The following is a 25,162-nucleotide window of genomic DNA, read 5'->3' as shown; positions in this document are numbered from 1 at the left end:
CCTCCTACTGACAACAAATATAATAAAGCTTATAAATTACTGTATCTAACCTGAATGTAATCGTACAACAGAACATGCATGATGGAACAAGCTTGATAATGTTCAAAGTATAAGCATTACATAAGTAACAATCCAAAGTCAATGTATATACAAATAAGGATTTTAAATGTATACTGATATATTGTTCTATTTACCATTTATACATCCGTGTAACTGTTGAACTCCTAAATGTAGTCTCTCAAATATCCGAGTGTGGTGGGACAGATTTTTCTTCTCCTAGCGCACACACCACCTAATCCAGTATGCATCTTTTTGTTTGGACATTCGACCTTACCACTTAAAATACTTGTCATGTCTGTTAATTTAGCTATCCTATTGAGGTTCCATACCCTATGATCTTCTGTGTTTAATGTTTTCCTAAAAACATTAATCACTTTCATGGGAGGTAAGAGCTTAGAGTAGTTGACTCTTTGCAAGGGTATCTTCTTCTCAACATGTCTCCAACTTGTACTTCTGTCTTCTTGACAGCCTTCCACACTTCCAGTCTCTCTTTATTTGCAAGCATCTTTCTCAATTCAACCTCTTTCTCTTCCCATAGTTCTACCGTACATTCAAGAGGGACAATCCGAAAGGTGCATACCTTCCTTTTTCGAAACAATTCAAAAGTTTGTTTTTCCCGTCATTGTGTGTTGGGGTAACTCTATAATTCTTAACCTTATTAAAGATATCTTTCTTCCAGCACAACTAATTAGCCTTAAACATCTGAATATTTTTTCTCAAGACACAGTTGAACCTTACCACCAGTCTGTTGGCCTCTGGGTGGTACAAGGCTGTTCTCTTGTGAATGATGCCTCTATTATCAAGAAACCTTTTCATATTCGAAGACACAAATTGAACTCAACTGTCTGACAACAGAGTGGAGGAAAAGCTTTCTTGCTCAACAATGCATTTAAGAAACCCCATTACAGCTCTTGTATCAATAGAGTTAGTTAATTCCACCTCAGACCATCTTGAATAGATGTCAATAAATACAATGACATATTTGTCACTACTGGACAGCTTGATGTGGCCTAAAATAGGAATGGCATCCTCCTCTCATGGTTATTTGGGCAGTTTTCTCAGGACCATGGGTTGCAGCCTTGATTTCAATGTTTTGTCACATGCACTTCCTTAAAACCCTTTCGGTTTGGATGTACATCCCCGGCCACCAATACAATGGTCTTAATCTTTCTTTGGTTTTTGAGATACCCAGATTACTGTCATGTGCAAATTCTATAAGATTTTTTCTCACACTACTAGGAGGAATCAGTCTAGTTCCTTGTAACAGCTCATCCTGATGTGCATTTTCAGACTTCACTGACCAAAATAGTTTCAAATCTCATTTGATTTTGAGTATCCCTTACAATCTTCTTTGATTTCCATTATCCCAGTTTGCAATTTTGTTTCTTTGCCTAGTTACACAATCCACTCATCCTCTTGATTACACTGTCCCTGATCAGTAATACTATATGGTTATCATCCTTGCTAATATCGCCCTCGCCTTATAACTCATCACCCATGTACTTCTCTACCAGGCATGAACAACAATCTGCTAGATTATTCTTCATACCTGGTGCATAATCATACTGAACTTAAACTCCTGTAATGATACCACTCACTTTCTTATCCGAGATGTAAAGTTATTAATTCCCTTCCTCTCGAAGATCTCTCTGAATGGTTTATGGGCTGTTTTTTACTCTAAAATCACATCCCCAAACACACTTCCTCAACTTATGTACTAAGCAAAAGACTACTTTGGTTTCTTTCTCAACCACAGAGTAGTTGATCTCTGCCCCCTTTAGACTTAGAGAAATAAATAAAATGGTGTGTTGGGCAGCATCTTGTTCCTGTAGCAGCACTGCCCCTAGGCCTACTGAACTTGCGTCTGACATGGTTATGGTATCTTGACATGGCTCAAAACTCTTCAATGACGCAACCTCCGATTAGCATGTTTCACCAAGTTGAACTTTCTCACAATTAGAGTTCCATGTAAACGACATACCCTTTTTCAACAATCTTCTTGTGTTTTGCATCTTCTCTGCAAACGACAGAATGAATTTGCTGTAGTATTCCGACATACCTAAAAATTTGACTACTTCCTCCTTACATGCCGGTGTGGCCACGCTGTTTATGGTATTAGTCAACTCCTTCCTTGGTGCAATCCCTGGGGGTGTCATTTTTTTACCCAAGCGCTCGATTTCAGTGAGATTGAAGTTACACTTCTTGCTTTTAATGTTAAACCATTCTCATTCAACTTTCCTAAGACCTCAACCTTTGATTGTGCTCTTTTGCACTACTTCCAAAAACGAAAATATTGTTTTGATAGATCTTTACACCACCTGTCCCTCTCAAAATACTCCATCATTCTCTGAAAGACTATTAGCTCAAACAGCATCCTGAGAAATTTAAAAGTTCCAAAAGGCGTTATGAAGGCAGTCCAGTATTGTGTGTTTCTGTGTAATTTCACCAGGTGATAGGCAGAGTTGAGATCAATAGAGGAGAAGCATTTTTCCCCTTCTAGTAATGACAACATTTCGTAAGTATTGGCCAAGGGGTAATGGTCTCCTACAACACAATTGTTGATCTCCCTTAAGTCAACACACAATCTGGCTTCTCCGTTCTCCTCATGTTGTATGACCAGTAGTGCAACCCATTCTGTGGCTTCAACTTCTTCTATAATCACATTCTCCCATCAATTTTCAAGTTCTTCTTTTAATCTTTTCTTTCACTTTGATGGAAACACCCCTAATGTTGCTTATTTTAATTTAGGGACATACCCTTTTAGACAGCCCAATTTCTACTTGTTTTCTCTTAGCACTAAATATATTTTTCTCAATTTCTCTTAGTCTCACAGCGGCCCATTGATTTGTATCCAAGTAAATCATCAAATTCTTTAGGAGAAACCAACTGATAAGGGAATTATCCCTCACTGAATTATATCTTTATCCTATTGCTTTTTCATTTTCTTTTTCCTGTTCCTATTGACTTAATCTGTTCCCTTTGAGCTGATTTCAGGCTTATGACCGACACCCTTGACTTTCAACCTATTCATCTATACATCCTGGGGAAAAGTTTTGAATGGCCCACCATCACCCACCTCCATGACTTACTTCCTGTCTCTTGATTTTACATTTTTTTTTAAATTGCCACTCTTGGAACATTTGGCCCTTGAGCTTACACTACTTACATTTGGCCTTTCACCTAATGCACTCCTTGTAACTAGCTACATCTCCATATTCCGCACATCTATAACATTTGCCTTGGAATTTCTTTTTGTTTTTAGCTTTCATCTATTTCTTTCCCATCCTTTGTTGTTACTCTTGTTCCTTACCCTTTTTTAAAGCTTGAGCAACATGTAGGTCCCCTTCTTTACTATCATTGATTTCTCCTTTATTTAATTCACCCACACATGCTATACTGTGCCTACAGTTTTTTGCTATAGTGAGTACCTCATTGTTGGATGTATTATCTATCTGTGAACCCGTTTCTTTGGCTTTCTTTATATGACAACCCAACATAAATTGATCCTTCAAATGCTCCTCACAAAATCCTTCCAAAAGTTCAAGTTAAAGCCAGTTTCCTCAACTCAATGATCTATTCTAACACTGTTTCATCCACTCTTTGCGTGCATTTACCAGAATGGCATCTTTGTAATACTGTTGATACCTTTGGTAAAACATGGAAATTCAAATTCTTAAGACATATTTCATATTCATTTAAATCTTGTGCTGCTTCTGTCGTTAAATCAGGTAGATGTTAAAAAATGTATTGGCCTTCTGGATCCAAACAATGTAAGCGTAAAGAAGTTATAAGTTATAAGGTGCAAAAACATTCTTCCATTTTCCCCCATTTCAAAGGAGGTTCACCTGGGTGTAACGAAAAGAATGATGGTGGGGAGATGTTTTGCATGATTTAAAGAAAGCCAGTATCCGGTAGATACCGGGGGACTGCCTGAAAATATATTAAGTTAATACACCAAGATCCAGTAGCTACCGAGATCCACCTGCAAATAAGAAATTCAATGGTACAAGACAGTAGTGGCAAAGATAAAGCCATTCCCAAACCAATATGGCTGCTCTTTTGCATGGAATAGTCTTCCTAGTCACATGGGATGACTCGTTGAATTGCCTTAATTCTAATTAAACCTTTGTGGCGAGAATGGCTCAGTAAGACAATATGCTGGGTCACATCTTGCATCTAGATAAGATAGATTGGCTTAAACTGCCTGAGGATGGTGAGTACACATGGCAAAACACCACGTTTGTGCTGGGAGCGTTTTGTTTCGTAGCTAGGCACAGAGATGAGGTTGAGCAAGCCCAGCGCTAGCTGATACCGGCACGTGCAGCATCTGCTGTATTGTGCGGTTCGCTAAGCGGTTCCGAATGAGACTCAGTCTCTAAATACAGTCATGGTATTTAAATAAGTAGAGCACAAAGCAAATGCTTGTTTAACAGCGCCCCCCCCCCCCCCAAAAAATAAATAAAGTCCCTATTCTAAGCGAGATGCCTTACTATTGGGAAAGGATCCTTGTGGCTGTCAGTGGAGTTGAGATGAAATATAAGGTGCCGATTGGTTCTTGCTGCTTGTCGCCAATGTAAAAGGATTAATCCATGCTTTGTTGAAAACTATATGTACTTATTGTAAGATACATCCAACTCCTCCGCTTTCTTCCTTCAGATCCCTATCGCTCTCTCTCAACCCTTCTCCATTTCAAACATCAACATTCCTTCAACAGAATACAACCATGTGAGGTTCTAAGAATGAGGAACCCTAGTAAAGGAGAGTTCTAAAACACTGAAGGAAGGATACTACACTTGACTTGTTCATGTTATGAATAGTGATATTCATTCCATTTTGGTATCCAAATTTAAAATGAAATTGTTTTGATGGGCCTTCAGTTTAGTATTAAATCTCTTTATTGACTGATCATAGCACATGCATGAAGGACATATAGCCACATAGCCCAAAACACTCATTGCATAGCGAGATACAAAGCTCAAACTGAACGGACAGGGCAATGCCAAAATTAACCAATACCCCCAAACACCCACCAAAACCCCCTCAGCCCACCCTCCTCCCTTGTTTCAAGTCCACAACGCATATTGTCCCATCAACCCTTATCCGGCTGTGCAACATCAGATAGACGGAATAAGCGCAGGTAGCGAGGACAGGTTACCTCCCGAAATTCAGAGGCCAGCAGAGACAGAAAGGGCCGCACAGTTCTGAGTACTTAGTACCTTCCCCCGCCAGTGTCAAAGAAAGCTTCTCCATACCAAACACATACCACAAGCGATGAAGCCAGCCCTGAAATGTAGGGACATGTGCAGTGCGCCAATGAGAGAGGATATTCTAAATGGCAGAGCCCAGGGCAATAGCTATCAGGCGGCCCCTACGGGGGCGCAGCGGATAAGTGACTGGGTTTGGCACGCCTAACAACACATAGGAAGGGAATCGTGGAATCTCTGTATCAAAATGGGCATCGAACTCGTCCAAAATTTGTTTCCAATACACTTGAAGATGGACGCAGCCCCAGAGCAAGTGTACCAACGTGTCTATCTCACCAGCATGCCACCTCTCTAGAGTGATCCATCGCGTGTAGCCGCTCAGGCGTATAGTACCAGTAAGTTGCAACCTTAGTGAGTGTGTCCGTGAGTCCCATTTGATATGCCGAATGCCGAGCCCTGTAATAGATGCCCTCCCATTCTTTATGGCTGAGTGCCCTTCCCAGCTCCTTCTCCCAACGTGTCTTCCCGGTACGATTCCAGACTTCCATGGGTACCCTGGTAATATGCGAGGCGTACAGATTGGGGGGTCCGTGCCGCCTACGAAGAAAGGGAATCTCCTGGAGCGGGCGACCCGCCACCGCTTGGTCCTGAAAAAGCCAGTGCTTTTCGGAATCCCGTTTACTCCATTCCACAAGAAAGTGCAGTTGGGCTGCCTGAAAATAGAGGAGTAAAGTGTCGCTAGTCGCAACTTTAGCCGCGTTTTTCTAGCGTTCCAGATAAACTGGGCCAGCTCTGACTGTGTCTGTTAAATGCAGCCCACAGGAGGCCGTAGGGGTATGGTGCGGAACAAATATAGGATCTGGGGGAGGATTGTCACCTTAACCGCTGCCACTTTACCCAACCTGGACAAAGGATAGTGCCACCACCTCCCCAGCTCTTGCCTAATTTTCTGACGTAACCGAGCATAATCAATGCTAACTGTGGCCGGGAGCCAACTGGATCCTCACGTACGGGATCGCCTCAGTCGTCCACTGGAAAGAGAATGATCCCTGCAAAAAACTCCTGTGTGGACCCATCTATTGACAGATCTAGGGCCATGGACTTGCTCATGTTAACCTTAAAGCCTGCCGCCTGCGCAAAAGCTTCTAGGTCTTCAAGGCGTGCAGGCAGCGACTCCCTCGGGTGGGACAAGGAGAGCAAAACATCATCAGCGTAAAGACTGATGGTGTGAACATAACCCAAGGGAACAGGGAATTTAGTTTGGAGGCTAAGTCGTAGCCTCTGTGCCAACGGTTCCATGTATAGAGCAAAGAGTAGAGGTGACAGTGGGCACCCCTGCATCGTTCTCGCTCTATAGCCAACCAGGGGGGGGGGGTGGGAGGGTGGGGGGGGATGTACGACCATTTACTCAGACTGTCGCAGTTGGAAATTTATAGCAGTTCATGACGTAGGTACGGAACATCTCCCCAACCTTGCCTTCTCCAACACTCGCTCCTTATAGGGCCAGTGGACCCGATCGAACGCCTTTTCGGCATCAATTGCTAGCAACATAAATTTCCCCGTCGTACGAGTAGCTTTCTCTACCAGGTGTAGGACCCTTTTGGTATTATCAGAGGTTTGGCGTTCCAGGATAAAACCCGCTTGATCTGGATCGATCAAGCCACCCATGTGAGGCACAAGTCGGGCTGCCAGAATACCCGTGTATAGTTTGAGATCAACATTAAGGAGAGATATAGGGCGATACGCCCCACATTGCAAGCGATCTTTCCCTGGTTTAGGCATGACAGTAATAGCGTCCAAAAGGTCTCTGGGGATCGCTCCCGGTTCTGAGAAGGAGTTAAAAAGGGCGTCCGAAGGGGAGTCACCTGTGCACACAACGTCTTGTAGAAGCTCGCGGGGAAGCCATCTGGCCCTGGCGTTTTCGCCAGCTTAAGACTGGAAATAGCTGCAATGACTTCCTCCGGCCTGATGTCAAGCACTAGGTGGTCTGCTTGCTCTTTCGTGAGAGCTAGCAGGGGAATGGAGTCAAGGAAGGACTCTCCAAGAGATGCCTTGATAGAGGCCCCTCATTTTTTCACAATGATCCCCACCAGTGTAATATGCGTGTCTCAGCCTTAGGGCCGCAAATTCTGCCCGGTCCTGCTCTATCGCGGCCAACTGTTGTCGCACTGCCTTAAGCTGCCTCCAAACCCGCGAAGCCTCTGTTCGTTGGTGCATTTGCTCCAACTCCCGTGTCTGCTGTGTGAGTTCCTCCCCTTTACGTGCACGCTCAACATTGTCAGCCGCCGAGATTGCAATAAGCTCGCCTGCAGTACCTCTTTCAATGCTGCCCATTATGTCGCCAGCGCAGTGTCTGATTTACTATTGTGTGTAAGGTAGTAAGCTGGATTCGTGTAACCACCTCCTTGTGATGTAGCAGCGTTTCCCGCCGTTGCCAGTGTCGTGTCGCGTGTAGAGCAGACTGGAGGGAAAGAACGACGGTAACCGGTGCATCATCCGAAAGAGATGCAGTCCCAATGTCAACAGCAGTTGTGAGCGTTGCACCGAGGGGGAAGCTAGTAGATAATCCAAGCGAGCATATGTTTTGTGTGCATTAGAGTAGTAGGAGTACTCCCGACTCCTAGGGTGAAAGAAACGCCACAGATCCACCAAACCCACCTCGCTCAAGCGGGCTAGCCCCTCCGTGGTGAGAGCACCTGAGTGGGAGGTACGCTGGCATGACCTGTCTAAAGTGTTATCGAAAACCAGATTAAGATCCCCACCCAGCAAGACATGGCGGTCCATCGTATTAGAAGCCTCAGTAATAGCTAGATGGAAAAATGTCTCCTGTCCCTCGTTGGGCGCATAAATAGAACCAATAGTGAACACTGAGGTGCCCAAGGAGAACCTATACGTCAATAACCTCCCCTTTATCTCCACCCCCTTAACCAGCACCTTACCCCGAAATCTCTGGGCCACTAGGATTGCCACACCTGCGGTTTTCATAGCAGCAGAGGAAAAAAACTGTAATGGGAAACTACGGGATCTAAGGCGATGACAATCCTTCTGTAGCAAATGTCTCCTGTAGGAGGCATATATCCGCTTGAGACCGCTCTAGTAGGGAGAGCACCGCCCTGCGTTTTACCGGGTTGTTCAGCCCCCTCACGTTTAACGTAAGGACTTTAAGTTCAGTGGCCGGCATCTATACAGTAAGGGTCACAAGATGCCAGTGGGATAAATCTGTCTGCAAATGAAACAGGCAATGTACATCTCGCCTCCCTAAGTCACGTGCGTGCGGGGTGCCAGGTCCCCCCTCTGGTGCTCGGTGGACTTGGAACAGCCATACCCTTCCCCCAACAACCCCACCCCAAAGAAAACCTCAAAACGAAACAAGAAACTCATATCCATATTGTCCATCATCCCCAGATGATTGGAAGAGTGTTGAAACTGGGTAGTTCAGGTCACTTCCAAAGGTCCCCCCTCCTGCCAACGACCTAAACAGCTAGGAAACCATGCAATCAGTCTGAGCAGTTCCCTGAAATCAGCCGGTCTGAGGCTGGTTACCGTCTGCAGCAACCGCCTCCACTGCGGCTCGCTGGCCCTCCGCGATCACGGCTGCCGGGGGTTTCTTCACTCGTCGTTGTCTACCCTGCAGTCGCCACTGGGGCTTAGAATCACCCATGACGGCGACCTGGCTCGCTCGCTCACACTCCTCTGCAGGTAGGTCAATGCCCAGCAATCTGCAGGCTTCAGAGACTGATCGCAGCTGATAAAGTTTATTGTCCAGTTTAAAGACCAAACTGAATGGGTGGCCCCAACTATAAGAAATATTTCCCTGCTGCAGGTGCGTAGTGACAGGTTTGAAAAGTTTGCGTTTCTGCAACGTAAGAGCTGAGGGATTTTGGAACAGGACCGGCGATTGACCCTGAAACGTTAGTGGATGCATCTCTCTGGCCTTCTGGAGGAGCTCTTCCTTTGTGCAAAAGTCCTGTACGCAGACCAGGATATCTGGTAGGGGCACCGAGGAAGCCCGCAGGGGCCCAACACAGTGAGCTCTGTCCAGACGTAGCTCCGACTCCACTGGACGCCCCAGTTTGTGATTGAAGAGTTCCGTCGCAAAGCGAAACAAATCTTTCGTTTCATCAGTCAGTGTCACATCTCGAATTCTAACACTATGCCGCCGTGAGCGGTTCTCCAGATCTTCCAGGTGAGTCTGAAGATCAACCTGCTGGTCGTGGATTCGTATAATTTCTTGCTGCAAAGCTGCGAGTTCAGTGTCCTTGTTATCACTCTTGGTCTCCAGTTCAGCAACCCGTTCCCCCAATTCCATCCACGTCCCTACGAACCTCTCTGATTTCACTTGCGAACTCCTTCAGAGTGTGGATGTCCTCCCGCAAGGACATAAACAAGGACTCCAAAAAGGCCTTAGTGATAGGTTCCGAGCCGGTCTCAAGCTCCGAAGGTGCCTGTGTCGAGGCAGATGCCATGGTGTCACGTTGCTAGATCGCTTGAACCTTGGCAAAGAGCTCCTTCACCGTTTTGTCTCTGCGCCCCCTGGAAGTCGACTTTGCCCACTTCCCGTCGCCGCTGTGCTCCTAAGGCCGGAACCCTCCACACACTGCGCCGTTCCAGCAGGCCTGATGTTGCAACTCCCAACAAAACTTCCAGGCCTCCGTCCGTCACAAACCAAACCATCGTGAATTAGCCAAGCCGGGGTGCCTGCCAACCTCCACAGTCAGTGACAACAGCTGACACCCGCTCTCCTATCGGGCCTCTTCAATGCCAGCAGAGCGAACCATAGAGGCCTCCACAGACTCCCAAAGCCCCTTCAAGCGCACGTCTCCTGCGCAGCAGTTCGGGTGCCAGAGCAGTACCACCGTCCACCGGGCCCCCGTCAGGTCTCCAACAGGTGTTCCTGGCTCACCACTCCAAGCGTGTTGCTTTAGCCCCAGACCGTGGTCCAGATTGACATCCAGGGTACTCTGCAGGCACCCGCCGCAAGTATGTTCCAGCCCCCAGACCTCCTGCCTGCTGCTGCTGGTGTACACACTCAAAGGCCCACTTTGCATACCTCCTACTCCGCGGGCTCACTGTCGCCACCTGCAGAGGTTGCGCCGTCCTCTTCCGACGAGGGAAAAGTCCTGGCTGATGCACTCCCTCGGCGCCGCGGACGGCATTGTCCTCAAGATGGCGGCTCGGGCGCCGCTCCCCTCGGTTACTCAAGGCCGCAGTCGCTCAACAGCCCGCGACCTTTCGGGCCGCCGCAGCCAGCACCGGGCCACCAGTGACCACGCCTCTGCTTTCGGGTCAAGCGACCGCCGCTACACCCCTCCGGAGTCCTTAAGCCAGGCGCCACCGCAACACTTCTCCCCCGCAGCGAGGCCGCGGGTCAGACGCCCTGAGATCTCGGGCACCAGACGGCTTCACCGCAACCACCACTATTTCCAAAGGTTGCTCAGGGGACCCCAGCCAAGGACGCGACCACTGCTGCAGCCGATGTCATCTAAAACGGCCCGAAAGCCAGTGCTATACAGGCCGTAGGCGGGAGCTCCGGAGCTTTCCGTCCGCTCACGCCGCCATCTTGGCCACGCCCCCTGGGCCTTCAGTTTAGAGTTAAATTGAATGTTGCTCTTGTGTATATATTACTTTTGTCACTTTTTCTTGATCATTTAAATACCTGGCCACCTAAAGGAGGCTATAAAGTGTCGCTGAGACATTTATCCCCAGCCAAGTCTTCTAGAGCCTACGTTTCTCAAATTAACCACCTAAATTACTCCTAAACGAATTGTAAAGATACTGCGTTTAGCAGAAAATTCCTTTATTTATATGGAGGTGCATATAATATCATACTTGTTTGTTGGCCGCACATAATACTTGATTATTGCACTGTTCAAAATATGTCCTAAGAAATGTTTGCAATAACGTTCCATGTTTGTTACATTTAACACAATACCAGTTGAGTCATTGATATACAAGGCGTTTTTTTAACTGTAAAAAGCCACTAATGCTCCGAACTGCAACCTATGGTATAATTTCGCAAATTGGGCTCTGGGGCGTTACTATAGGTAAAGCAAACATGGTAAAAAATTAACTTGTAAAAATTACATGTTGGGAAAAATGTTTTAAAAAATATACTTTTTGGTTAATAAAATGGAATTCAGGTTCACTTGATCAGTGTTTTACATCTCTATGTTGCTGACCAAGTTGTTTTTTCGGGAATTATGCAAATATCAGTTATTGTATTGTTTTCTTTCAATTTTGGTTCTTCTAGCTTTGCTGTGATGCTTTCTAAACAATAATGTAATTTTAATTACGTTTTTATCAGAAATGATAACATGTTAGCGTTTTTAAGCATAAAAACAGGCCCTTTGGCAAAAAAAACAGAACATTGGGAAAAAAAGAATGGGATTTCTTGCTGTTTGTGTTGATTGGTGAGACTGGGCCTTACAGACCTTTATTGATTTGTATCCATCCCTTTAGATGGGACTTAAATGTTTGGAATAAAATTTGGCTTTTTGATTTTGCTCACACCTCCTGCACTTCCTTTTCCAGATTGTGACATCGGCATCAACAGATCTTCAAGATTACACATATTACTTTGTGCCAGCCCCGTGGCTCTCTGTGAAGCTTCTCAGGCTATTGCAGTGCTACCCACCTCCAGGTAACTTGATATAGGTGGAAAGCTGGAGGGTGAATGGGCAGATGCTATGAAGAGTCAGTGGGTTTATTGACCTATGAGAAGAGTTCGCATATCCGTAGACCACTGCTTCCAAGTGGACACCTGAGAAATGTGCAAGAACATTTGTCACCAAAGTCATTTCCTAAGACATGTACTTATAAAACCTTTAAAAAAAAAATCCAAAATCAAATATTTTCAATAAAGAGTAAAGACTTGCCATCTAGTTTCATGCCAAACCTAGCAGTGTTTCGGTCACGACAATCGATGAACTTATTGAGAAGTGGGACTGATCAGTTCTTGTGTGTTTCTGACTCTTCTTACCAGAGGATCCTGCAGTGCGCGGCCGTCTGACAGAGTGTCTTGAGACCATACTGAACAAGGCACAGGAGCCACCCAAGTCTAAGAAGGTTCAGCATTCCAATGCAAAGAATGCTGTGCTGTTTGAAGCTATAAGTTTAATCATCCATCACGACAGGTGAGCAGGGAGATGTTGCACAGAATGCAGCTGCATACGGTGTAGAAGTGCCTGTTGCAATCCTATAGTATACAGTTTACAAAGTGAGGATACTCTCCAAATGTATGCACTTATAACATTGCGTTCAACCAGGAAGCTCCGATAAATCGCCTGAGCAAAGTGATCAGGGTCTTTCTGAGGGGGGATAGAGTGGGGAGGCACTCGCTTTGAAAGAAAAATGAACCTAGAGTGTGGGTACTTGTACAGGGAAACATTGATTATTGTGGTGTCTCCTTCAGTTGTGTCCCGTGAATAGTTAATAGATATCGGTAACCTTTTCTGTGCAAATGTAAGGTTGAGGTAAAAAAATAATCTTTAGAATAAATGGCCAATATTTACCTGACCAAGAAGACACTGACAAAACAGAGTTCAGTATTTGCATGCTGTCATTTTTCCTAACTAATATCAGAATAATTCCCCCCACACTAGTCTAATTCTTATAATTAATCACAGATGCTTGCAAATTGATCAAGACTCTTTCTTTGACCTACAAGGATGCCCACCAAACCTCTGAGCTTAATGGTGTCTACAGAGTATCAAACTAGGGTTTCCTACACTACGGGTTCCTTTCCTTTCTTACCTTCTTTCCATTCTCCACAGTGAACCCAATCTTCTTGTTCGAGCCTGTAACCAGCTGGGGCAGTTCCTACAACACAGAGAGACAAATCTTCGCTACCTCGCCCTGGAAAGCATGTGTACGCTCGCTAGCTCCGAATTTTCCCATGAAGCTGTCAAAACGCATATCGAGACGGTCATCAATGCATTAAAGGTATTTAACTGAATTGGATACATTAGTACGGCCACAAAAGTTTGTAGCATTTGGCCATTGTTAACATGTTTCTTCTCCATCTGTGAAATGAACTTTAAAAAGTAGGTTGTTTCGTCATAGATCTTCAGTTTCACTCATTTATTTTGGTGGCTTACTCTGCTATGAAATATTAAATGAAATAAAGCATATGGTATGCTTGAAATACGGCCTCCAGGAATTGTCTTTGTAAACGGTGCAGTATTCTGTTGATACTTGGGGTCTAATGTCAAAGCACTTTTGTTGTTGCAGGTCCTGCCTTTTGCAAAATTGAGAGTTTGCTCATCAAAATGGTTTCTTACAATGTACAAAAGCCCATTTATGATTCAGACAAGTCTTCGAGATGCCTTAAAAAGGATTCTGTGACATTTTACTAATCTCATATAGGAAGTGGCGTTTAAAAGTCGCAAAGTAATGCTATCAGTGGTCTGCGATTAGAGTTGTAGTTGCAAACTATTAACAGTAACAGACCCCTTAGTTTGGGTGGTAACTGATTTAGTGATCGTTTCATGTATAGTGGAGTGGGAGGAGGGGTTTGTAGAGGGTAAGTAGACCTCAACATGTGAAATGTTTGATGTGCTGTGATTGGCTAGAGATCCATTGCTGCATATAGGCTGAATGTAGGTGGGTCATCATGGCTCCATCCTCAGGTGAAACTTTGCCTCCTATAGGTGAACCCAGCCTGATGGGGGGGGCTCAGGGACGGGTACTGAAGGAGGTGCATTCCGACAGAGGTTGGGGTATACTGTTCAGGGAAGCGTTTAAGACTGCCACACTTCAAAGACTGCCGCATTTTAAAGCACAATATCACAGCTCTCTACAGCTCACTTCAACGTTCTGTGATAAGAAGCAGGAGGGTTTGGGGATCTATGGTGAGAAACAGGAGGGTGTGGGCGAAAAGAGCTTCCCATTCGTTTAACCAGGAGCAGCTGGCAGCATTTAAATATGGTGAGGGCGCGATGCCCCAAAAACTCACAATATCCATGTTGCTTTTGCTGGAGGGTCCGGTTGACATCTCTATCTTCTCTCCACGGCACTAACTCAGACAGAAAGGTAAGGACTTTCTCCCTTGTACGAAACCAACCAATGCAGGTCCAGGATTGGTTGAAGCTGGCTAACCCTGTGCTTATTTTGAGGCTAAGGGCCTGCCGCTGCAATCCCTCGGCTGTTTCTCAGCCCTGGGATTGCAGTCTGACAGGCGCAGCTCAGATTGGCTGGCTGTAGGCAGCCTGCCAATCTGACATGTGCCCTGGCAGTGTTCTGAAGTAATGATGCAATTGCACAAATCTTTCCAGCCCCCTGCCCTTGCGTTGTAACAGCATGAGCCTGCAACACATAATAAAATGGTCGTTATTACCATTTTATTAATGTGTATGCCTACTGCGCTAGCAGCAGGTGGGCCAACGCTCTACTGCCATAATGGAGGAGCCACCCCTGCGCTTTATCCTGTTTGCCCTCCCCATGCACCTCCTTTTATTCCCTTGGGTCCCCTGCCATCAGATCTTTTCTCTACCTGGGCCTCTTCTCACTGCAGCTCTGCCAGTTCAAGATAACTTGCGGTGCGGTGCATATGTGCACCTTTTAAGGAGACCATATCTGCAGCAAGGGCACATTATGTCTGTCGTACTGCAGACAGCAAGACCGTTTTTTGCTGACCCTTCAATGACCATATGTAAGTTAAAGCAAGCCATGCATGAGTTCCAATACTCTTGCTATTCACTGTAGCGTTCCATATACTCTTAAGCTTCTCATGCACTAGTCCTAGTAATCCTGGGAATAACTTGGAATGATAGTACAGAGACGTATTTGTTAGCGCTGCTGCCAGGCACTGGCTCCCTTAACTTGTGCACCCCAAGTGTTATAATGCACATGCACAGGGCCCTACCTGTTATTCTCATCGTACTTCAGTTTTCTACCAGAATCAGAAGTGGAACTCGGTTGAGGGGACCATGAGTACTGAAAACGTTCAGTTGGCAGTTTCTAGACAAGTTACAGGGTGACCCTGTAAGGGTCCTACTATGATGCGCAGTCTGAACAAATCTACTGCAGAAATCTTTGTAATTTTTCCTTCCTCTGGTACCTACTTTTTTTAATTCAAATTAAGTGATGGTGTCCTTTTCAGTAAACCACTGCTGTGGTTTCTATGGTTTGAGGGGGGTTAGTTTCTATAGTTTGGGTATAGTTTTCAGGGCACCACGGTTGTGTGATTGAACCACGTATACGTTTACCACACATGCTGGTTCCACAGCCTCTCAACAACGCAAGTCTTCACCACAAATATACATTTACAATGAATTATGTGTTAAGGCATGTATGGTGAAGACCAATCCGTGTTTAAGACTGGACAGGTAAGTTTTACTCCTCTAACCCTGACCCAGTCCTAAAAACGACCCCACCCTCCCCATGCCCTAAAACCGACCAGACAATTATACAAAACAAGGGAACCCAAAGGAAATTTAGACCGGGACCTTGGGCAATTTCATGTTATAGAGAACAGTGGTCCCTATTCAGGGAGAATGTTTTATTTGATACTACTTTTTGAAAAATATTATGTTATGTTATGTTACTGTGGGTTTTGTAAAGCGCTCAGCTGCTCCGAAGAGCGTCCCGAAAATAAAATCTGAAAGAAACACGTTAGTGTTAGATTCCTTACCTTAGAATATCCCCAGGCGTCAGTCTGGATCCGGAAACTTTTGCGTAGCAGTACCCCTGCGCGCCGGTAGGCGTCGTCTGCAGGCGTCCCCTGCGGCTCCGCGTCCGTCGTCGGCGTCGTGCGCCGTGATGACGTCGCTGGAGTATATAGACGCCGCCTCCGCGCGCTGACGTCAGTTCTTCTTTTTTCCGCGCCAGTGGACGCAGATCTGAAGAGCAGTACTCCGGTCTTTGACCAAGTTTTTCAATAGTTATTTCTCTCTTTGTGCCTGATAGGATGCCTGGGTTCAAGCACTGCGATGACTGTGAGCGCACGATGTCGGTCACAGACCATCACCGCCTCTGTCTCCGGTGTCTGGGCCCCGACCACGACGTGGACTCCTGCGTCGACTGCCGGGCCCTCACCAACAAGGCTAGGCGGGAGCGGTCCCGCAAGCTACTGGAGCTCCGGGTGTCGGCCCCACGTCGGGACCGGGAGCGGTCCCGGTCCGGCCGGAGGTCGAGAGAGCGGTCGAGGGAGCGATCGCGGAGCCGCGCCGAGCGTTCCGGAAGTCGACACCACTCGTCAGGCTCGTCAGGTAGGAAGCACAAGAAGTCGGGGCGTCATCGTACCCCCGACTCCCCCCGACGCTCGCGCGATGCGGCCGGGGGCTCGGGTGACCCCAACCCCGCGGCTCCGCGAGAGTCGCCGGCGCGGCCTGCCTCATACCCTCCGGTCCCTGGGCACGGTGCGACGCCTGAGGAGATCGAGGCGTTCCTCATGGCCATGAGGGCGCTCGGTTCTCCGACGGGGCCTACGGTGCCTTCGGGCCCAGTGCTACCGTCTGGGGGCCCTGGCGGTTCGGGTGTCCCTGCCTCGGCGCCATCGGGTGCTCCGGCCCCGGCGCCGCTGACGGCTCCGACCCCGGCGCCGCAAGGGCCTTCGGGATCGACGCCGGCTGGTCTTCCGGCCTCCCCGGCGCCGTTGCCATCGGGGTTACCCCCGACGCCGCCCCCGCGCGGCGCCGGTTCTCCGGTGCCGGCTTCGGCCGGCGGCGGGGTTCCGGCGCCGGCTCCGGGCGGCGCCGTCCCCTTACCTTCCCCGACGCCGGACGCGGCGCCGGATGGGCGTCGCTCGACGCCGGTCCCGGCGCCGATGGGGCCCATGAACCCCGAGGAGCCGGTCTACATCGTTGACTCCGAATACGGAGAAGATGAAGAGTTCGGTGAAGGTTGGGAGGGGTCCGAGGACCCTCTGTCACGCGAGTGCCAGTATGACCCGGACTGGACAGGTGACTTGGGGGATGCCAGTGGTCTGGACGACTCTCCTAACCCTGGTTTGATCTCTCCTCCTTCCGTGGCATCGGTGGAGGGAGCTGCTTATTCTGTGGTGCTGATGAGGGCTGCCAAGGCCTTACACCTTGAGCTCCCCGTCGCGGCCGTGAGGCCTAACATCCTCACCGAGGTCTTCAAACCGCAGTCATGCCCACAGGAGCCACTGCTGCCGTTTAATGAAGCCTTGTCAGACGTTCTGTTGGGCACTTGGTCCAGGCCCGCTTCAGGTCCGCCTGTCGATCGGAACGTGGCCAGGCGCCACCGTCCTTGTCCGGACGACCCCAAGTTCCTGTCTACCCACCCCACTCCTGAGAGTCTGGTGATCCAGGCCTCGACCTCCCAGTCCGCATTCCCGTCGGCCCCGCCCGACCGGGAATCCAAGAGGTATGACCAATTTGGCAAAAAGGTCTTCTCGTCCATTAGTTTGGGCCTGCGGTCTTGCAACACCGCTTGCCTCTTGGGCCTCTACACCCACTCTGTGTGGGATACGGTTGCGGAACTGCTGCCAGAATGCCCCATGGAGGTGCGGGCAAAACTCGGTCAGGCTGTGGCTGAGGGCCGAGATGCAGCGAAATATTCAATACGGTGTGGTCTTGATACGACCGACTCGCTGGGCAGAGCTATGTCAACGACAGTGGCGATTCGTCGCCACGCCTGGTTGAGATCCGCCAATTTTTCGGCAGATGTCCAAAATACATTGATGGACATGCCGTTCGATGGCTGTCACCTCTTCGGTGACAAGGCGGACCACGCGCTGGAACGCTTCAAGGACTCCAGGGTCACGGCCAAGTCCTTGGGTCTCTCGACCCAGCGTCAGCAAACGGGTTCGTTTCGTCCCTTTCGTGGCCAAGGAAGGGGCGCCCCCACACGTGCTGCCAGCCACGCGCCGCAACAATTCTTTCAACGCGGTGGCGGCCGTGGAAACCGCCGTGGTGGCGGTCGGGGACAACAGCGGGGTCAGACCACACCCTCCCCCGCAGCATCTACCCCAAAATCCTCCTAGTCCGTGCTTTCGGCCCCATGTGACGCCAGTGGGTGGCAGGGTTCGCCATCACCACGCTCACTGGCGCACGATCACTTCGGACAGGTGGGTGCTGCAAATCGTCCGAAGGGGCTACTCCCTCCCCTTCGAGACCTCTCCTCCAGCCATGCCACCGCAGAACCACCGTGTGTCGGGGGACCACTTGACACTTCTGCAGGAGGAAGTTACGGCCCTCTTGGCCAAGGGGGCCATCGAGCGCGTTCCTGGGCCAGAAGTAGGGCGTGGTTGTTATTCCCACTACTTTCTGGTGCCCAAGAAGGACAAGGGGGGCCTACGTCCTATCTTGGATCTAAGGAACGTCAACGGCTTCCTCCGGAAGGAGAAGTTCAAGATGTTGACGTTAGCTCAGGTCTTGGCTGCTCTAGACCCACAAGACTGGATGGTAGCGTTGGACTTGCAGGACGCCTATTTTCACATCCCCGTCCTGCCGGCCCACCGGCGTTACCTGCGGTTCACGGTAGGCCAGGAGCATTTTCAGTTTATCGTGCTTCCCTTCGGCCTTACCAGCGCCCCACGGGTGTTCACAAAGGTGATGGCGGTGGTCGCAGCCCATCTGCGCAGGTTGGGGGTTTCAGTCTTCCCCTACCTAGATGACTGGTTGTTGAAGGCGGGCTCGCCCCAGACAGTCGTCCACCACCTTCAGATGACGGCAGACCTCTTGCACGACCTGGGGTTCTCCATCAATGTGCCGAAATCACACCTGTGTCCCTCTCAAAAGCTCCTTTTCATCGGAGCGGTTCTGGACTCGGCGCAGTTTCGGGTTTATCCTCCGGAACGGCGGGTTCGGGATATTCAGGCTTTGATTCCCATCTTTCAGCCGCTATCCCGGGTTTCGGTCAGGTTGACGCTGCGGCTGCTGGGACTGATGGCTTCCTGCATCCTTCTGGTGCATCACGCTCGGTGGCGGATGCGGGCTCTGCAGTGGGACCTGAAGTTTCAGTGGGCCCAGCATCAGGGCAACTTGTCCGACCACGTCTTGATCTCGGAGGGCACTGCGAGACAACTGCAGTGGTGGCTTACGGACCGCGATTGGGTCAGGGGCAAGTCCCTCTCCCTTCCCCAACCGGAGCACGTTGTCGTGACGGACGCGTCCCTCCAGGGCTGGGGTGGCCATTTGGGAGAGGCAGAGATCAGAGGCATCTGGTCTCCGGCGGAGTCCCGGCTCCATATCAACCTGTTGGAGCTGCGGGCGATTCGTCTGGCACTGAAGGCATTCCTCCCCTTTGTGAACGGGAGTGTAGTGCAGGTGTTCACCGACAACACCACCGCCATGTGGTACTGCAACAAACAGGGCGGTGTGGGGTCGTGGACCCTTTGCCAGGAGGCTCTGCGCCTCTGGCAGTGGCTGGAACGTCAGGGCGTGACTCTGACGGTTCAACACCTGGCAGGTTCTCTGAACGCCAGGGCGGACGAACTCAGCCGTCGGTGCTCGATGGATCACGAATGGCGTCTGAACTCGGTTGTGGCGCAAGGCATCTTTCTGCAGTGGGGAGAGCCTTGGTTAGATCTATTCGCCACCGAAGAGAACGCGCAATGTCATCAGTTCTGCGCGTTGGAGTTTCCAAGACGGCACTCGCACGGCGACGCCTTTCGGCGCGAGTGGAGTTGCGGTCTGTTATACGCCTTTCCGCCTATACCACTTCTGCCCAGAGTGCTGAAGAAGATCAGGCGCGACCGGGCCCAAGTTATCCTTGTGGCTCCGGACTGGGCTCGAAGGTACTGGTATCCCGAGCTACTCAGCATGTCAGTCGGTCCCCCGATCCGCCTGCCCCTTCAGGAGGACCTTCTGTCGCAGCAGCAGGGGACGGTCCTCCACCCGAACCTGTCCAGTCTCCACCTCCATGCTTGGAGATTGAGCGGCGGCAGTTGAGGCCATTTGACTTGCCTCCTGAAGTCTGTGATGTTATTCTGGCAGCCAGGCGTCCCTCCACTAAGTCGGTATACGCCTGTCGGTGGAACAGATTTGTGGCATGGTGCACAGCAAAGGCTGTGGATCCTCTTTCTGCCCCTCTTTCGGAGGTTCTTCTGTTTCTTCTTTCTCTTGCCCAGCAGGGCTCTGCTCTGGGCACTATCAAGGGCTACCTTTCTGCCCTTTCAGCCTTTTTAAGGCTTCCTGATCAGCCTTCTTTGTTCAAATCCCCGATTGTAACTCGATTCTTGAAAGGCATCACTCACATGTTTCCACCTGTTCCGTTTGTGATGCCTCAGTGGGATTTGAACCTGGTTCTAACTTTTCTGATGTGTGCTCCCTTTGAGCCCCTTCATTCTTGCCCTCTCCGTCTCCTGACTTTAAAGACGGCTTTCCTGGTTGCCATCACCTCTGCCAGGAGAGTGAGTGAGCTCCAGGCTCTTTCTGTCCAACCTCCTTTCCTGTCCATTCATCCTGACAAGGTGGTTCTGAGGACTAGACCTTCTTTCCTGCCCAAGGTTGTTTCGGCCTTTCACATCGGGCAGTCCATCACCCTCCCTTCCTTCTTCCCGCCTCCGCATCCTTCAAAGGATGAAGAGCGGCTCCATCGTCTGGACCCAAAACGTGCGCTTTCATTTTACATGGATCGCACACGCCAGTTCCGGGTGGATGACCAACTGTTTGTTGGCTACGTGGGTGCGAAGAAGGGACGGGCGGTCTGTAAACTAACCATCTCTCGATGGGTCGTCCTCTGCATCAAAGCGTGCTACTCTTTGGCTCGGAAGGAGCCTCCTGTTGGGCTGAGGGCCCATTCCACTCGGGCCACGGCGGCTACCACTGCCCTGGGCCGGGGAGTCCCCTTGCAGGACATTTGCCAAGCGGCTACGTGGGCCTCGCTGCACACCTTTGCGAGGCACTACTGCTTGGACAGTCAAGTCCGGAGGGATGGCTTCTTTGGCCGTTCTGTCCTCCAGGACTTTCTGGTGTAGTTTTGTATTGGTTCGCAGACCCACCACCGGGGTTGGTATTGCTGGGGTATCTATTTTAAGGTAAGGAATCTAACACTAACGTGTTTCTTTCAGATGAACAAGTTACTTACCTTCGGTAACGATATATCTGTAAGAAACATTAGTTAGTGTTAGATTCCTTACCGAACCCACCCATCCTCCCCGTTGTGCGAACTGATACCTAGGGTTAAGGACATCCCTTTCAGGGCCCTAGTTTTACATGGCACCAGTGTTGGTTCTCTCATGGCTCTGCGTCTCCTGGCGCGGAAAAGCTGTGTACAAAGAACTGACGTCAGCGCGCGGAGGCGGCGTCTATATACTCCAGCGACGTCATCACGGCGCACGACGCCGACGACGGACGCGGAGCCGCAGGGGACGCCTGCAGACAACGCCTACCGACGCGCAGGGGTACTGCTACGCAAAAGTTTCCGGATCCAGACTGACGCCTGGGGATATTCTAAGGTAAGGAATCTAACACTAACTAATGTTTCTTACAGATATATCGTTACAGAAGGTAAGTAACTTGTTCTTCTTGTCCGGCTGGACAAAAGACATACATTCTATTCTAGAGTATGGTTATCTATCACACTGTATTCTCCCTGGATAGGGACCACTGTTCTCTATAACTAAAACCGACCAGAGCCTTAAAAACGACCCAAGCCTCCCATAAGCCCTAAAAACAACCCTACCGCCCCTAATCCCTAAAAAGTATTAAAATCCCTGCCTCACTCCCTGAGCCCTTAAACTGCCCTAAACCCCTGCCATCTAAAACTACCCATCCTCCCTAAAACACAACCCCCTAGCCCTGAAAAATACTGACCTCTAACCCTGAAAACTACCCTGAATTCCCCCTGCCCTGAAAATTATACCCAAACTATAGAAACTAACCCCCCTCAAACCATAGAAACTAACCCTCTTCAAAGCCCAGCCCCACTTATCTCACAAGTCATGCCCTCTCCAGATCCTGCTTCTGCCTGCCAGCAACTAGATCGCGCACTGCCTTAATCTGCGTGGTTAAGGCATATGCGTGGTTACAGCAAGCATTGTAGCGCTTGCGAAGTTGGAACACGGGTGGCCAAGTAAAACACTGCTGCTTGCATCACTCGTTGCCGCTGTCAGTGCTAACGACAGCACAACTAACCATCACTCTCCTCCAGGTGTCACAATTTAGACTATTCCAGGCCACCAAAACCTATAGGAGTAGCCTGGGTGGCAAGTATTTTTAATGTATGTTGCATTATTAAATACTATGTTGTGCTCACCTCAAAATTAAACCGATATTGCCATCATGTCACGGAGTGTAGTTCGTGCTGGTGCTGAGCACCAGCGAACACCTGCTCAAATCAAGGGGCCTTCCTGGCCTCTTTCTCACTTCACAATAGAAGTATCGGGTGCCCCTCTATCCTTTACTCTGATCTCCTTAAGACTTTGGTGACCTCCCTCTGAATCCAACAATTTTCAACATTAAGCTCATAAGCTTGTAAAATAACTCTGAGTTAATGCTCCTGATGCCATCATTCAGAAAGGGGTCAGACTGTCCTTACTGCTGTCAAAAATTAACCTGTTCAGGGCATGTGTGCTGTAGATACATATGCTTTGCATACCCCTGGCATCTAGTGTTGGGTCCGGATGTTTGCAAGTTGTTTTTCTTCGAAGAAGTCCTTCCAGTCACAGGGTAAGGTGACTCCTCTTTTCGGTGATAGTGCGCATGGGCATTGACTCCATTGTTAGGCTGCTTTTTCCGCCATCAGGTTCGGACATGTATTGCTGCACTTTGGTTTGAAAACCGTTCTTTGGGTTCCCCTCAGTGCGCAATACACTCTACCCTCGATGGTATTGTTTCCGTACGCGTTTCCCTGTTCTCCGTATATTGGATCGCTCAACAAACTCTGTTTTCGATCAAAAACCTTGTGGGGGGGTCATCGGGCCGTGCTGAGTCTGGCCAGCCTTCTACAGATGGAATGGACTCCATTTCAATTCTTTCCTGAGTGCCACTCTAAGTACCCTCGCACCAACCTACATCAAGTTTGTAACTTGTGCCTCTCTCAGTAGCACAGGGAGGAAGATTGCAACGCTTGTAAGTCGTTTTGGTCCAAGAAGACTACGCGATCATGGGGCTCGACAAAGAGAGATGCAGCACCAAAAGCATCCAATCCGCTCTGGATATCTTTGGGGAAGAATCTGACCAAGAAGAGATCACATCATCCGCCGCAGACGAAGAGGCCCTCTCTGTTTCAGAGTCCGATTCCGTGATCGATCTGGAGTCTGAAGATGTGCCTCTGGGACAGGGTGCCGTGAGTACCAAAGACACTTTGCCCCCTAATCCTCTTCCAAAACTAATAAGGCTACGGCACCATCTCTGCCTTCTGGCCAAGGTCATCACCAAGACAATGTTTTTGATGCCCTGCCTCCCGGCTTGGCACTGAAACAAACGGCAAGCCTTCCGGCTCGGGAGCGACTCTGCCGAAATTACCTTCGAATCTGAAATCTTCATGCTCCAGGGACAAATCTGGTTCGGAGTTGGAACCCATCGCTTCAAAACACAAACATACTTCGGAGCTGAAACATTCTAAAGACAAGTTGATTTCCACGCCGAAATCCAAGGACAATGTTCTCAAGCCTCCAGAACCAATTTTAGACGTTCTTAAGGGAAAATTGAATTCCACACAAAAGAAAATTTATATTCATCCTAATACTGGGCCCATTTTGGCAAAAAAATCCATCAGAACACAAGCTTCTGATAACTTCTGATAACCTTCCCCTGAAGGAGTTCATGGCTACTAGCCCTGTTTATCCTGCCCCACCATCTTCTCCAAAATTAATAAATAAAGATCCATTACATATAACACCTCAGGGATCTCCACAAACTGATCCAGATGTGGATGAGGGTGATGGTGATACTCATTTGCCTGCAGACCCATGGAATGATTATATCATTGACCCTCCAGTAGACAATGAGCCAGACCTTTATCCTGCAAAACCATCACCACCAGATGATAATATTGCTTATCAACAGCTCATTGCCAGAGCAGCAGAGTATCATGGGGTACCGTTACATAAAGAAACATTAGAAGATGACTTTCTATTTGAAACACTTCAGTCCACACATAGGTCAAGTCAAACACTCCCTATGCTTAAAGGCATGATGAGACATGCAGATGATATCTTTAAAGACCCTGTTAGAGCACGTATTTTAACTCCATGGGTAGATAAAAATATAAAACCTCACCATCAGATCCTGTGTTTATTAAGGGATAATTACCTCTGGACTCCCTAGTACTGTCCAATGCTTGCAAAAAAGCTAACTCGCAAACTTCTGGGGATGCAACTCCCGCAGGTAAAGAATCCAAACTTACAGATGCCGCTGGAAAACTAGTAGCTGTTCAAGCTGCAAATCACTGGCACATCGCAAACACAGATGGCCTACTACCAGTTGGGTACGGCAGGGCACACTGGGATGAGATGAAGCAACTGCTCCAATATCTCCCCGACCAACATAAAACTAATACACAACAGTTAGTTGAAGAGGGGAAACTCATCTCTAACTCCTCAATAAGATGTGCTTTAGACATAGCTGACACTGCAGCTAGGGAGATCAATACCAGCATTCTCCTTAGAAGGCATGCATGGCTTAGGATCTCGGGGTTTAAGCCTGAGTTCAACATTCCATTTTGAAAACCCCATTTGACGAGGAACACCTGTTTGGTCCTGTAGTTGAACAATCCTTAGACAAAATGAAAAAGGACACCGACGTGGCAAAATCCATGGAATCGCTCCAGGCCCCATCCAATAGAGGATATTTTTGCCGCTTATTTTACAGAGAAGGGTCCAAAACAACATCATCAGACCCAAATGCTTCCTATTACAAAGGCAACATCCAATCTTTTTCCTCTAGAGATTTCTACAGAGGAGGATATAGAGGAAACAATTCCAAAGGCAGGGGTAAAGGCGCCACACCACGTAACCCACCTTCCCCTAATAACAGTGACTTGCCCAC

The 25,162-nt window shown here is 48.7% G+C and overlaps 1 protein-coding gene across 1 annotated transcript in view; it reads left to right on the top strand.

Annotated features, from left to right (window-relative positions):
- The window catches only part of LOC147659246 (AP-2 complex subunit alpha-2), a 272,868-nt gene that overhangs the window by 49,364 nt on the left and 198,342 nt on the right, over positions 1–25,162 (top strand). Inside the window, exons 6-8 of the mRNA XM_086951859.1 lie at positions 11,796–11,904; positions 12,247–12,397; positions 13,037–13,205. Coding sequence (XP_086807985.1) covers positions 11,796–11,904; positions 12,247–12,397; positions 13,037–13,205 — 429 coding nt within the window. The remainder of the gene's footprint in view (positions 1–11,795; positions 11,905–12,246; positions 12,398–13,036; positions 13,206–25,162) is intronic.

Source organism: Lissotriton vulgaris, unplaced genomic scaffold, assembly GCF_964263255.1.
Source record: "Lissotriton vulgaris unplaced genomic scaffold, aLisVul1.2 SCAFFOLD_1329, whole genome shotgun sequence".
In the NCBI taxonomy this organism is placed as follows: Eukaryota; Metazoa; Chordata; class Amphibia; order Caudata; family Salamandridae; genus Lissotriton; species Lissotriton vulgaris.
This window is presented reverse-complemented; position numbering and strand designations above follow the sequence as displayed.